Genomic DNA, 16,169 nt, shown 5'->3' on the forward strand with positions numbered 1-16,169 from the left:
CCCACAGACTACTTAATAAATACTTCTAATACTATCAATCTCTCAACTTATTATGTCTGAGGGTGTGTGTGTGTGTTTGTCTGTGTTTATACATGTCTGTGGGTGTGTGCATGTGTGTGCGACAGCCTTGACCTGCTCCAGCTTGTGTCGAGGGGATATCGCTCTAAATGGGTTAGGCTGTTTTTGTTTGTTTGTGTGTGTATCTCTAAGACAAAAGGGAATCATTTGGGTGTGTGTGTGTGTGTCTCTAAGACACAAAAGTGAGTCATTTGTGTGTGTGTGTGTGTGTGTGTGTGTGTGTGTGTGTGTGTGTGTGTGTGTGTGTGTGTGCGCGCATGCATAAGTGCATGCTTACACAGTCGGTTAATGAGTTGGGGATTGATAATGTTTGGCGTGCAAGGCTGAAACCCTACACACACACACACACACTCACACTCACACACACACACACACACACACACACACACACACACACACACATACACACACACACACACACACCAGCCCCAGGGTCACTGCAGTATGGACACGTCACTGCATCAAACCGATTTCCCTGCTGACCGCCTCCTGCCATCACTCTCTATTCCTCTCTTGCCCCCCATGTCTCACACACTGGCAAAGGAATGCATCATTTACCCCCCTCCATTACTCCTCTTGCTCTCCTACCCCCATCTTCCTGCACATCCCAGTCTCTCGCTAACCGAAGGTATCTCGCCGCCTTGTGCCCATCGCGCAAGACTTTCTCTTTGTCTTTCTCTGTTGTTTCCTCTCGGCTCCCCTCCTCGCACACTTTTTGACTAGCTCACTCCCTCTCCCTCTCCCTCCCTCTGTCCCCGCTGAACCAGCCCCTATGCATATTTTAGCCCCTCTCCTCTCTTCTCCCTCTCTCCTCAGTAACTCTCCCCTGTGTCCCATAAATAGTGCAGACGTAAGCTGGTAAATAAGAGATGTTTTGCTGTGTGTGTGTGAGTGTGTTTGTGTGTCTGTGTGTGTTTGTGTGTGTGTGTAAATAAGAGATGCTTTGGCCCTGATCATTGCAGCTCCCTTGAATCAGTCTTTCTGCCTTCTTCTTCACAAACTTAATCCACGCACACACTCATACTCACACACTCATACTCACACACTCATGCACACACACTCTCACAGGCACAAGCTTGCACAACACATACCGAAATGTAAACAAACCCACATCCCTCTGTGTATGTTATTCTTTGTTTTTTATACGTTCTGTACTGTAGCTGCCTCATCAGGTCCATATTCCATCCATCCACCGCTCAATCAAGACCAGCAATCCCAAACTGTCTAAAAATTAGCAGAGCACTTTGAATACCTTTCAATAAATTGTTTTCATACTTCATCCCATTTATTCCCGCAATCTCCCCCTCTTACTCTGGTCTATGTTGCCATCATGTCTTCCCTTTCCCATGAGGGAAAGTGTCACTCGTTCCTCCCTCCAACCCCCATGTGCTTCGCACTATGAGGTTTTATTTTAAACATCCCTACATGAATGTACATTAACAGGGGCAGATGGATGGATGTCTCAATGCCGGGACGGAGGGGTTGAAGAGGGGCTGCATCAGCATGGGGCTTATCGCTCGTTTTGTTTACTTCCCCCTTCCTCCCTCTCGTCCTTCTTCGCTCTCTCCCTCCATCCCACCAGTGTTTCATATTTTAGGATCATGTACACGCACACGCACACACATATGCACACACACATACACATAAACACATACACATTCACATCCACACACATAAACATATACAAACACAAAAAAAGACATATACACAAATATGCATGGACACACAGGCTTATCCTAACTATTTATCATGGTCTGCTAAGACTACTAAGGATGTGATGGATGGGTGGTTCCGAGAGAGGATTATCTAAGATGAACACGCATTCACATCATGACACAGTCCGGCAGAACAACCCATGACCCGTTATTTTGGGAAAACGTTGATAAATCGTTTCGTCCTCTCAAATGTTCACACCATAATTTAAATCCAATTGATAAACTGAACATACACAGAATATTATGGTGGATTGGAAAACGGCATGAATCCTGTTGAATTCAGCCACGCCATCCTCAGTGGCTGACTTATCCCCTCAGCTGCTGCGTCCTGGGCAGTGCTTATCACCTGCTGAATGTCAATACCTTGGCAATCAGGTCTGCTCCAACTTTGCTTCCGCACGCATATCCTGCAGAACTAACGAGAAGTCCCGGTGTCGCAAGACTTACGTTCTGATTGGCTAGCCGGAAGTGAGTGGCCGACACCTGTTGATCACCGGAGGGTTTTTAATGATGATGGTGTGTGTGTGTGGGCGACAAACGGGAAAGTGTTTTTCTTCCGCTGCTTTTCGCCTTGGTCTTTCTGCATGACGCTGAACACTTACATACAGATGTGATCTTCCACTGAATGACTCATAATCAACACACAAGATGGATGCATTCTTCTGCCTTATCTGTATTTCATCCCAAGCCTTCCTATGTGTATCTGTTTGTGTGTGAGAGGGGGAGAGAATATAAGCACTCGTGTAACTGTGTAGCCATGCAAGGCAGTCTATGAAGCGTGGACATTGTCAAGCGGCCACATGTGTATCACATGCAGTGAATTATAAAGCAGCATGGATGCGGTTGCAATGGCAATGGGTTTGTGTTTGTTTTTTTTCTCTCCATCTTTTTGGTTGAGTGATTTCCATCAGGATCTGAACCATTGGAGTCTGCTATACCTATGGTGGGAAGGAGTGTGTGTGAGTGTATGCGTGAGTCTGCCTCATGAGTGTGTGCGGATGTTTCGGAGCTCTCTTGTTGCTCTTTGTTTCTCTCTCTCTCTGTGTGTGTGGGTGTGTGTGTGTGTGTGTGTGTGTGTGTGTGTGTGTGTGTGTGTGGATTAGATCCGGCTGTCCCATTGGTGTTCCAAAGGAGCGCACTCAGCTGCCCCATACCTCACTGGGAGACGCTGTGTTATTAGAACGGGGACCTCAAACACCCCAGCTCCCTCCACGCTGTCTCCTACACACACAGAGCCCCAGACTGACACACACACACACGCACAGATGTAGCCACTCATAAACACACTTTAACACATAGATACTTCCCTGGGCCGAGTGACTGAAATGTGTTGTTGCCCAGGGAGAGAGAGACCCAGTGAAATAGACTTTAGACATGGAGAGACTGAATGACTGGCTGGTTGTTAAACGGCACTTGCTGTGTTGCGTTTGATTTCCCACTTTATGCGCTTCTTCTCCACAGAATCGTCTGTTGTTCCCGACGCTTCCATTCACTATAATTGTAGTTACTGTCAATTATTTCGAGTTGAAATGCTTGATGGATTTCAGGTGAATTTGTATGTATAACAACGGAAGTTAGATCATTCAATGAGCGTAGATTATGTACAGTTCAATCAATGAGCAGAATGAAATTCAATCCAAAAGGAGAAAAATATCAGGCTGTAACCTCCCACTTAGTCCAATTACCGGGCCAACCTTGTTTCCCGCAGCTTCTTTACTGGCTACCTTCTGCTGATGGGGGTCCTGGTGAACATGCTATTGATTGTGTCTTCCCCACTGGCACACCTCTGATAATGGCAGTATGTTTTTGAAGTTTACAAGTCCTTGGTTTACAGCTTTGCATATTCATTTTTTCTCACTCAAATAATTGGAAGTGCAAGAACAATAAGGTTTGTACGTACTATCCTTATTTTTCTCACCTTTTTATTTATCCAGACACTTTTTGTGTGAAGTAAAACAAACGAGCGAATGAGGTCTTTTTCACATTAGTGGAATGACATTTAAAGATGGTTTTAAATGATGATAATGATAGCGCTACCGTCGTGGTGTAAATAGGTTAAGTGCCTCTAGGATGTGGGATGATGCATTATTAATAAGCCTGCAATAAACAATATGGTAGTATTTAATCTTTTATTCATGTCAGCTGGAGTAATATAGGCATTTGTCATGGTGTTGTCTTTATGATATTTATTCATTAAAAAACACCCAGAAGAAGATTCTTTACCCATGTGATCAGCGACTTCAGTGTTTGTCTACCATGCGAGTCCACATGGTAGGTGTGAGTCCTACTGGGTAGACTCACACATTCACAAGTGGCCATGCATTTCAAGTAGACCAACATCATACAACCAGTGGCATTATGTCCAGTAAACAGTTGACGCTCCTGGACACAAACATTTATCACCCTCGGAAGTCAAGCCTTAAGAACACCCTCTCTTCAACTCTCTTATCGTGCTTAAATATCTTCTCGTGACTCAACCTAACTGTTTGTAGATGAGCTGCACTGCTCCTTGTCCTCTCTTTCATTCCTCACATCCCTCCATCCATCCATCCGTCCATCTCATTTCAACCCTCCTTCCGAAACCTTTCAGCAAGCCAGCTTTTTAATATTAGCAGTACACTGTTCATTCTTTCTCTTTGTCTCTCCCCCTCCCCCCCCCCCTCTCTCTCTCTCTCTCTCTCACTCTAGGTCTATGTATCTCTCTCTGTTGATTCAGGGTTTATGGTTATCAAATAACTCTGTCCCATTGCCCCCAGGGGCCCTTGGGGATTGGTTGTGTGCAGCAATATTACAATGACACTGAAAGCCTGCATGCTCTGCTGAATTCTGTGGGTGTGTGTGTGTGTGTGTGTGTGTGTGTGTGTGTGTGTGTGTGTGTGTGTGTGTGTGTGTGTGTGTGTGTGTGTGTGTGTGTGTGTGTGTGTGTGTGTGTGTGTGTGTGTGCAACTAATGCGCGTGTGTAGTTTGTGTGCAGACTCTCTCATCCCTCTGTCTTCAAGAGAACCATGAATGATTTTTAATTTGCATATGTAGTCAGCAGAGCTGTTCTCATGTGTTTTTACTGTTTTAATTACTATAAAATCATACCCATCTATCTGGGTACACTGTCTGCCTGTGTCCGCGGTGTCTGTGTGCATTTTGTGTCCGCACACGCACACATGCTCGGCTGTGAGCTTCCTATGTGTCCTATGTCTTTGTGTAGGCCTGTGTATGAATTAGTTGCTGTATTTGAGGCTGAGAGAGAGATTATTATAACCAACATTAATTAGTTTGCAGTTTTTTCAGCAGTGAGGATGACAATTAGCAGTGATGATGATGCTGTCATGGTGTCGTCTGGTGGTCTGGAGGCTCTGTTCCTCATCTGGCACTAAGTAACACTCTCTGTATGGATCCCAAATACAGATCCCAAATACAGATCCCTTGGAGACGTGTGTGTACCTCCCGTGGCTCACAGGAGCTATGATTTTTTTGCATTTATATTGTATTTTCAAGTCAGTCTATGCAGTACAGACACACTTCTGTCTTACTGTACATTTCTCTCTCTCTCATAGGTGTCTCTATAGAATATAATCGTGTGCCGCAAATACACATTTTATTTGCTGCCTTTGGAGCAAAACATGACTTGACCTGACTTCCTGGTGTGTGTTTGGGTGTGCGTGTGTGCGTTACTGTCCATGCAGTGAGTATATTTACGACGTATTTACTTGTATCCAAAGTTGGCCTGTCTGTGACCATAGCAACAGGGCAGGGGAAGTCCCCATGGGGTTCGGAGGTGGTAGGGGACTGGACACCGTAAAATAATCCGCCCTGGGGGGGGAGAGAGGGGGGGGGGGGAGGGAGGTAGAGAGGGGGGGAGAGAGAGAGAGAGAGAGAGGGAGGGAAAGAGAGAGAGAGAATTGGACAGAAAATAACGGGTTTTTGATGGAAGACATGGTGTAAAAAGGAGGAGGGAGAGACGGAGGGAGAGAGGATGTGTTCATTTTATTTCTGGTGGGCTCCTGAGGCAGCATCCTGTCTTGGAAGGGTGGAGCTAAAGACAGGCCACAGAGGAAGAGGTCTGCAACGGCCCATCTGCTGGTCTCTCTCTCACACACACACACACACACACACACACACACACACACACACACACACACACACACACACACACACACACACACACACACACACACACACACACACACACACACACACACCATTGGAAGGGTGTCAACTCTTGGCTATAAATATACAGAGCCCAATGAAGAGCACAAGGCGACTAAGGTGATTTTTCATTCAGAGTTAAAAACAGCATTAGAGGAGGCAGGTCTGTGCACGCACACATGCATACAAATGCATACACAAACACAGCAGTTTCTGCGTTTGCGTGTTCATACATAAATGTTTATGTGTGTTTGTGTGAGTTATATGCATGAGGTATAATGAAGTCAGGAACGATTATAAGCAAAAAATATACAGCCCAGAGAATATCTTTTCTGAATACAAATACGGGCAGAAATTGTTGGCTTTCTGAATCCTAAAACATAATTTTGACTCAGTTTGACCCACACATATGTTTGCAAATGTTATGCTCGCTTCCTGCATTATAACAGACAAACGCACACACATGAATACACACACGCGTCAGCTTACACATGGAGCGCATGTGTAGATAGGAGAGAGAAGGCAGATTAGATTTTCTGTTATCTCCATCTCCCCTGCCTTTTGTCCCCCTCTCCCTTACCCCCCTGTGTGTGTGTGTGTGTGTGTGTGTGTGTGTGTGTGTGTGTGTGTGTGTGTGTGTGTGTGTGTGTGTGTGTGTGTGTGTGTGTGTGTGTGTGTGTGTGTGTGTGTGTGTGTGTGTGAAAGAGATTGTGTGTGTGTGAGAGAGAGAGAGAGAGCGAGAGAGAGAGAGAGAGAGAGAGAGAGAGAGAGAGAGATAGTGTGTGTGCGTGTTGTCTGGGAGCGACATGCGCGGGTAATGCGACAGGGCCATATTTCCCCCGGGGTCCCTGGGCTCTACAGGCTTTAGCCTCCCTGCCTCCTCCATCACTCTCTCTCCCTCTCTCCCTCCTCCCCAGCCGTCCCTCTCTCTCTCTCTCTCTCTCTCTCTCTCTCTCTCTCTCTCTCTCTCTCTCTCTCTCTCTCTCTCACTCTCACTCTCACTCTCACTCCCTCCCTCCCACCAAGTCCCTCCTCCCCAGCCCTCCCTCTCTCCCCAGCCCTCCCCAGCCCTCCTTCTGTCCCCCTCCCTCCCTCCCTCCCTCCCTCCCTCCCACTCCCTCCTGGTCTCTTCCTTCCTTCCTTCTCTCTCTTTCCTGGTGTCTGTTTCTCTCTCTCTCCCCCTATTTCCCCTCTTTTTTTCTCTCCGTCTTGATTCTTTTGAGGCAGTTCAGGAATATAGTAGGCCTCCATATATTCTGTGTCCTGCCAGACAGCCCTTCCAGAGCACTTCCACACTGCCCCGCCCACTTTTACACTATTTACACACTGCCCCGCCCCCTTCCACACTCTTCCCACACTGCCCACCCCCTTCCACACTATGTCCACACTGCTTACACCCCACATCCATGCCACTACCACCCTGCCCCCCTGTCTAGAATATAAGAGTAATGTGTTTGTGTCCATGGGAAAAACAATAATACACTAGTAGAAGAGACATGGCTCGGAGTACACTTTGCTTTTCTGAGTGAAAACACACTCGCACTATTACTAATTCAACCCAGCATAGCAGAGATGCCAGATGGCTAACTTTCTGGAACTGCCCTCATTTCTTGCTCATCCTATCTATCCATGCGTCCATCTACTCCCTGTCTCCTATCTGTTCTGGAGAATATATCAATTACTTGGTTGTAGAGCCGAGGTCAAGCTGTGACACACTGACGCATGACACACGACTGGGAACGATTTTCGCTGCATAATCAATAGCAACGAAACGACGACAACCTCATTGAAGAGAATTGATTGGGAGGAGGGCCAACACTGTGTGTGTGTGTGTGTGTGTGTGTGTGTGTGTGTGTGTGTGTGTGTGTGTGTGTGTGTGTGTGTGTGTGTGTGTGTGTGTGTGTGTGTGTGTGCGTGTGCACACATTCACAGTAATGCAGGCAGAATGCAGCAGCGGGAGGCAGGCTGTCTCCCATACATTCTACGATGCGTTTGTCTCTCTTTACTCTCTCCGTTATTTCGCTCTCCTCCCTGCTACCCCTGTGTTGTTCTCTCTATTAGCCCCCCCTCTCCTCTCCCCTCTGTCCTCTGGGCTTCCTCCACTGGTCCACTGCAGAGCTCCGCAGGCCTCCAGAGAGTGACCATGGCCTGCCTCGTCCTCCCCCTCAACTACCCTTCCTCTGCTAGGCCCCGCTCATTCTTACGAATCAATACACCAGCAGCAGGACCCACAGTACCTGAGGGAAACACACACAATCTCTCTCTCTCTCTCCCTCCCCTTTCCTGCTTGTGTACGTGCCCCCTTTCCTTGCCCCTACCCCATCCAGTGTGTGTAACTTCGACACAAACCACACAGAATCTCCTCTCCTCTAGCTCATTAAACATGCATATTTGCACAAAGACGGGCAAGCCTGACCTCCTCTGGTAGGAAGTGGAACTACACTGGTCCGCATCAGGCAGGCAGGGAACAGGGAAGAGCAAGGGGACAGTGAATGAGAGCGAGGTAGAGTGACATAGAGACTGAGGCAGAGGCAGGGCATGTCCTCTGTTAATAGGGTCATTTGCTCCCAGTGAGATCTGCATGATGACCAGAGAGACCTTCACACAAATTTAGCCCTGGACAATCCCTGCAGAGCGGAAAAGTTTTGGGGAAAAACAAGAGAAGTCTGTTATTGTGTTGGTTTCCCATGGACATGCAAGTTTGCCTCTAAAGCTTACACACACACACACACACACACACACACACACACACACACACACACACACACACACACACACACACACACACACACACACACACACACACACACACACACACACACACACACACACACAGTTAAAGCCACACACGCACACACACACGCACACGCACAGAGACATAAACGCATAGGCTCAGCAAAACATGCACAGCCAGATAAGGGCCACAGAATGGCAAAGATGTATTTATCAAACCCAAAACACATATAATCCCCTCATTTCTCTCCCTATTCTCCCTCTCCCCAATCCATCCCTCTATCCACTCGCTACTTCTCTCTGCCAACTAGGCGCACGTGTGTGTGTGCGTGTCAGAGAGGAAAAGATTAATCTCAGAAAGCAGTTTTTTTAGTTGTGGAGGCGGTGAAGTGATTGGGAAGATCTCACTGGGAATTGTGTGTGTCAGAGAGAGAGAGGGAAAGGGAGAGAGAGAGGGAGAGGGGCTTATCCAGGGAGTAAGCTATGTAGTCCTGGGAAAACAGGGAGGGAGTAGGAGGCAGGCATCCTAGTGGAAAGTCTCAACAGACAGACACACACACATTCACTAACATATTCCATTTTCCATTTCATCTTTCCAATCATTCATCTTCTTTAACCCGCTATTGGGACATGCACAAACATACACACACACATAGCTACACAACAACACACATGTACGTACCCACACAAACATAAACACACAAACATACACACAAGCATAAGTACAGAAACATACACACACAAAGCAAGATATTTCCAAGCTACCACAGTAAATCCAGATGACCATATTCAGCTTCCCACTGCTGCTGATACTGGGAGAAAAGGGACAGGGGGACTGTGTGTGTGTGTGTGTGTGTGTGTGTGTGTGTGTGTGTGTGTGTGTGTGTGTGTGTGTGTGTGTGTGTGTGTGTGTGTGTGTGTGTGTGTGTGTGTGTGTGTGTGACATGTAACAATGTAACAATGTTTTTTCTGCCATAGCCCTATAATTAGTGTCAAATAATTATTTGACAATTATGCAATTATGACATTTTTCTTTCACTTTCCTTCATTGATCTATATTTTCATTTGAGCCTTGACAATCAAGTTGAAGCACCTAATTGCCCCAATTATCCTTCAATCGAATTTGCTTAATATCAGAAAGAACCACAAAAGAAAAACAATGAAAGGAGACTGAAAAGTGCGACATTGCCAACTATTTTCTGAACCCTGGCACCTACATTAATTCACATTAGTCCATGACATGATGAAGTGTTTGGCTTAACATCCAAATGGATGCTAACGAGTTGTCCAGCTGTAAAACTTTTCTTCCACCTCTGACTGAGTCAAATGGACCTTACAAGCGTTCCACTGCGACCATTAGATCACTTTTAAGCAACACTGCTTAGATCCTCCTAACCTCACAGTATACCATCAGATGTACACTCTCTCCCGCCCCTTCCTTCCCCATTGTTCTCTCTCTCTCTCTCTCTCTCTCTCTCTCTCTCTCTCTCTCTCTGTCTCTGTCTCTGTCTCTGTCTCCTCTCTCTCTGTCTCTCTGTCTCTCTGTCTCTCTTCTCCCTCTCTCCCTCTCCCCCTCGTATAAGAGACAGGGCTCGTTACCTGTCTCTTGATGGCCGGTGTGTCGTATCGCCATGATTTGCACTTCCGGCTGGGGGGGAGGGGGGTGAGGATAGCGCGAGGGGGGGGGTGCTGGGGGTTGGCGGCAGCAGCAGTAGGGTGGCGGCGAGAGGAGAGTAGCATGCGCACAAAGCCCATTATTTCTCCCATCATGTGTTCTCACTATTTCCTCTCTTCTCCTTGTGCTTCCCTCTCTCCAGAACCACACGCTGAGTCAGCATGCGCAGTGAGCCTCCTCGCCCGGCTGGATACCCGGGCCCACCTCCACACCCCATCGCCCAACCCCCCCCCCCCCCCCCCCACCCGACCCAGAGACGGTGGAGGGTTGGAGGGGTGGGGCGGGAGGGAGGGGGGTGCGATCTCCACATCGCAGCCAATCAAAGTGTCATTTGCTACTCCCATGTAAAAGTCTAACGATTGTGCCGCTGGGCACGGCTATTAGGAGAGACTGGAGGGGGGGGGGGGGGGGGATTAATGGGATATACTATTAAAGACCCACACAGAAACATGAACATGAATGAAGGGAGATGGATGAGGAAAAACAAAAAGAGAGGTGGGGGGGAAAGGTATTGTACAAGCAGTATTCTTTATATTTGTCCTTCTACCAAGCAGCCAGCCCCCGGTCGTCCTCCCCACACTCCACCTCTCTCCACCTCACCACACCCACCCTCCCCTCCTTCCTATCGGGCTCTTTTTTATAATGAAAACCCCCTGGAAGAAAACAAAAGAAAAAAAAAATATTGTTTTGTGTTGTTTTGTTTTTAAAATTGTAGGAAAATTGTATTAAAAAATGACAGGTGCCAATTTCTATTTTCTGTTTTTTTTTTGTCATATGCGCTTATTTTTCCTTCTTATTTTCATTGTTGGATCTTTCATTTATCACTGTAAGTAGGTACTTGTGCCGTGTTGTGATTGTTTACCAGTCCAGTTTTTGTCCCCTTCCCACAAACCTCTCCTTTTTATGATTGTTAAATATATATTTTTTCCTTTTTGTAATTACTATGGAAAAATACATCAAACTAAATAAAGTCCAGAAAAACATACTTATTCTTGATTTGTTTTGTTTTATTCCAAAAAAAAAAGAAAAGAAAAGAATAAATTAAACATAAAATTTTGCGTTCCTGGTTAATATCTGATTTTTAAATGTGTTTTAACCAGATTGCAAAAACAAGTTGAATTTTAAAAAAAAGAACACCAATGAACAATAAAGACAATGTCTGGTATGTTTTATTTCAGTTGGGCATTTTTGGTCTGCCTAAAGATGGCATGATGTGCCATCAAATCTATCACTTTTTGTTAAAATGTGCCTTATTTCTATATTGTTATCAAATATTTTCAGAAAAACAATTGAAACGTGCTTGTAATGAAATTGCTTGCTTGGCTTAGGTTTTCATAGATCTGTAACCAGTCGATTCAATATAATTTATGGGCCTACAGATAACAAAAATATGAAATTATGGCATTTAGTTTCTTATGTATTTAAAAAAAAATGGCAGCACTCAGGGACAAGTTCATGCTTGTACTCAATTAGAATTTTGATTTGTAGTTGCAAAGTTAAATTAGCCTAGATTAATTAATTAAACCAATATTTAAACGAACGCACAGTTCAAAATGGGTCCTGTGGATGATCATCAATAAGCCTCATTAGTTGAAAGACTAACATAAAAAAGACATGAACAAGGAATCAAAGTAAATCTGATATTCAACTGATCCACCATAAAAGCGAATGTATTAATGTGATTCTAACCTCTAGGGTTAGGGTTAAACTAACTAGTTTGTCTTGCCGATCAAAAAAATCATCCACATCCGTATTCGAATCGGCTAAATATAAATATTTGGTGTAACTACGCAATAGGGATAAATCATATACCAATAAAGTGCATTGAACTGCATGCACTGCGAATAGGTTTGTGTCAAATGCATTGTATTTCCGGGTGTTACAGGGTTGCTCACGTGAGCTGCCCGCCCACTTGCGCGCATACCGGGTCGCATCCCTCGGAACCTATACTCACCTGAACCAACCGAACCAGGAAGGGGTAGCAGGGGTTTGCTAGCAGGAGTATGAAGGCGAGACTTCTCTTGGAGACTGAGATCCAGCATCGGTCCATGGCGGAGGAGGATCCGAACGGGAATGAGCACAGGTCGGCTGCTCGCAGCACAGCTCCCCGCTGTGGGCCGCAGCACGCTGGTGCCCTGCAGCTAGCCAGACTTCACTCTCCAGGTAAGAGGTGCATCCGTAATGTCATCTTTTCTTTCTTGCAAATGTAGCTGAAGAACGAGTAGTATGACTTCTTGCAGGCCTAAATGCAAGCTACAGAAGAACAACCATAAAGTTAGTTTTAAGGTCTTATATTTTGCTTTTGGTGACAGGCAATCATGTCACCACAGACACACGCACGCACGCACGCACGCACACACACACACACACACACACACACACACACACACACACACACACACACACACACACACACACACACACACACACACACACACAGACACACACACACACACACACACACACACACACACACACACACACACACACACACACGCCCACGCACACACGCCTTCTAACTTTTCCAAGAACTTTTTGCGTTCAGTTGAAAAATGGGAATGGAACCCTAAACATTGACGTTGCTTAGAACTGCAAACCATACAAGTACAACTCCTCACAGCTTCAGTCCCAACCTCTTTTCTCTTAGCTTGTCAAGTCAAGTAGTTTCTCAATTTGCGGTCGATAATAAATGTGAGCATGGCCATTAGAATACATTTTTTACCAAGCAACATGCACTTTTTTATCACACCTAGATACTTGTGGTTGCGGCTTCTTTAATGTAGAGCACTCTAATAATACCAGGGGTATTAGTTTAAGGTTTATGATCTAGTTTTAAATTGAGATTAACTTTTAATCCAAAGATATTTTCCCTGATGAAACACACAAACCGTTGAAGGAAAAGTCTGTCAAGAGTTGAAGAAAAAGTTTGTTTAAAAAAAATTCTTAATGCAACCTCTCATCAATCTCTCCCCGAAGTCCTGTCAGTCTTTTGAGGTTGTCAATAATAACACAATTGAATAAAGGCAGATGCCTCCAATGCAGTCCAATGGGAAAACATCTCTAGTTCCAGTCTGCATACGTGGGCGTAGCCCCTCTATGAAGGCCAGAGGACTGAGTCACACTTGGTTCTGTTAAGGCAGCCGGTAGCTTCGCACAACGTGTTGACATGTGAGTTAATATAAATCATTTTCCCAGTTTCTCTCTCTTTCCCAATCGGTCTCTCAAGATTCATTCGTTGACCACTTTTATTTATTTCAGCACCCTGCAGCTGTCTTCCTTGTGTCCTGGGCATTTGGACCGACAAACATGCATACGTGTTGAACACTAACCTAGAAACGGATAGTCCAGCGGTTAGGACGTTGGATTCAGCCTCTCATTCTTTGTCAACATGGCTTACCGGTACCTGCTCCTTCATGACCTGACCTCACTATTTTAAGTCGCTTTGGATAAAATCGACAACTTAATAACTGAATTATAGTATTACATAATAAATATACCATAATTACACACTAGTGGCTAATACCACCAGTGTTTGGTGTGATCATTATTTCCGTATCTTTTTGTAAAATAGTGTTTATATATAATACTAATGCAGATATAAAGTTGACTAGTTTGAAGAAATAACAGGTTAAGGTTACTGTGTTTTTACTGAATTGTTAACACTGAGCTCTCAGTGTATTATGGATACAAGGTGTGTGGGTGTTTTGTGGCAATCTTCGAGGCCATGGTGTTAAAGCAGTCATCTGATCGGTACTCATCAATGTCGATATATATATACGTGTGTGTGTGTGTGTGCGTGTGTGTGTGTGTTTGCGTGTGTGTGACATATATATATATATATATATATCTGTGTGTATTTGTGTGTGTGTGTGTGTGTGTGTGTACATTTGTTTGTGTGTGTGTGTGTGTGCTGTCTGCCTTTTGTGTGGGTATGTCATTACTGAATCTCACTGCCACATCCGTGCCTTTGTTGCTGGGTAACCTACAGGGTAATGGGTTTATTAAGTTTGTCCAGCAGGATTTTGTGTGTGTGTGGTGTTATGGGCTTTTTGCCTGGATGCAAGTTTATGTATAGAAAAGAGAGTGTGTGTGCATGCACGTGCATCTGTGTGTGTGTCCCAGGTTGCATTGTCCACCGAGATCAGATGAAAAGAATTGAGGCCCGTGACTGATCCAGTCCTCCTGAACGAGGGAATTCAACCTCCCCAAACCTCTCTCTTGTTCCCTCTTCCTCTACACGACTCCCTTCCCCTCTCTCTCCCTCTCCCTCGCTCTCTCTCACTCTCTCCATCCCCTCTTACCAATTCCCATACTCTCTCTGAACATGTGACCCACTTTTACCCCATCCCCACAGCTTCTGTGTCCTCTCTATCTCTCTCTCTCTCTCTCTCTCTCTCTCTCTCTCTCTCTCTCTCTCTCTCTCTCTCTCTCTCTCTCTCTCTCTCTCTCTCTCTCTCTCTCTCTCTCTCTCTCTCTCTCTCTCTCTCTCCCCCTCCCTCCCTCCCTCCCCAGGTTCAATCTGAAGGGAGTCTACTGAGAGCAAACCATGGGGAGCGAGTGAGAGACAGAAAAAAGAGAGAGAGAGACTGAGTGAGGGGAAGAGTAAATCGTAGGCAGGGCATAAACAACATTTAGAAAAAGGAGGCGGAAACCAACTAATGTGAGCAATATTTTCTCAAATTCAGTGGTTTGGATAATTAAACATTCATCAGCGTCATCGCAACCCACGATATACAAGACAGTCGATGGATAACACTTCATAATATGGTGCCATAATGAATAGCAAACTAGTCATTACCTAACCCTTTGTTATTATTTGTTAATTGTTCCTAAAATATAAATTTGGCACACGTTAATAGTTTTTTTTCACTGACCACAGAGTACTGCTGCTCAGGGTTAGAGTTAGGGCCGTGTGAAAGGGTTAGGGTTAGTGTTAGGGCCTTGTGTTAGGGTTAGGGCCGTGTGTTAGGGTTAGGGTCGTGTGTTAGGGTTAGTGTTAGGGCCGTGTGTTAGGGTTAGGGCCGTGTGTTAGGGTTAAGGTCGTGTGTTAGGGTTAGGGTCATGTGTTAGGGTTAGGGTCGTGTGTTAGGGTTAGGGCCGTGTGTTAGGGTTAGGGCCGTGTGTTAGGGTTAGGGTCGTGTGTTAGGGTTAGGGTCGTGTGTTAGGGATAGGGCCGTGTGTTAGGGTTAGGGTTAGGGTCGTGTGTTAGGGTTAGGGTCGTGTGTTAGGGTTGGGTTAGGGTTATGCAAACAACTAATATTTAATTAATGATGAAACAACTATTAACTTGTGCCAAATAGATATTTTAGGAACAATTAACAAATATTAACATAGGGTTAGGTAATAGTTTGCTATTTATTATTGCACCTTATTATAAAGTGTTACCGGTTGATGGATGGATGATGTTAGATCTATCTCTTGCTTATGAAAAAAAATGATATTAGATAAGCCTGGATGATGAGATGATTAAGTTTCTCCTTCTGACCTCGATGTCCTAGCATTGTCAGACTTGTTGACAGTTTGTTGCTGGTAGGTCCAGTACTGACTATCTATCTGGTTGTGTATAGTTTAATGAACGGTTAACTAAATTAGGGGAACCGGGCAGTATAACGAGGTACAACAAACAGAATACTTGTGGATGTCCCTCAGGACATGGTGTTTACTCAGGCCATTGTTGGTCTGACATGGCTGCCTCTGCCTCCATTGTGTTCACCAATCCTCTCTGACAATATCATCCCATTTCATCATCATACTGCTTTTAAAACTCATATTTCAAAAATGTTATTAGTTTGTTCTATCAAATTATTGAACAATATAAATGGTAC

General features: G+C 45.1%; 2 protein-coding genes across 7 annotated transcripts in view; both read left to right on the forward strand.

Moving 5' to 3' along the window:
- znf423 (zinc finger protein 423) overlaps nt 1-11,329 on the forward strand; it is a 110,706-nt gene extending 99,377 nt beyond the window's left edge. For all 6 annotated transcript variants that reach the window (XM_030366958.1, XM_030366954.1, XM_030366957.1 and 3 more), the window contains one exon: nt 10,487-11,329. In XM_030366958.1, the coding sequence (XP_030222818.1) occupies nt 10,487-10,516 (30 nt within the window). In that variant the 3' untranslated portion in view covers nt 10,517-11,329. The remainder of the gene's footprint in view (nt 1-10,486) is intronic.
- Nucleotides 11,330-12,154: 825 nt separating this feature from the next.
- The window catches only part of LOC115551305 (transmembrane protein 189), a 21,555-nt gene continuing 17,540 nt past the window's right edge, over nt 12,155-16,169 (forward strand). Inside the window, exon 1 of the mRNA XM_030366989.1 lies at nt 12,155-12,514. Within this exon, the coding sequence (XP_030222849.1) occupies nt 12,348-12,514 (167 nt within the window). The 5' untranslated portion in view covers nt 12,155-12,347. The remainder of the gene's footprint in view (nt 12,515-16,169) is intronic.

Source organism: Gadus morhua, chromosome 9, assembly GCF_902167405.1.
Source record: "Gadus morhua chromosome 9, gadMor3.0, whole genome shotgun sequence".
NCBI classification, from domain to species: Eukaryota; Metazoa; Chordata; class Actinopteri; order Gadiformes; family Gadidae; genus Gadus; species Gadus morhua.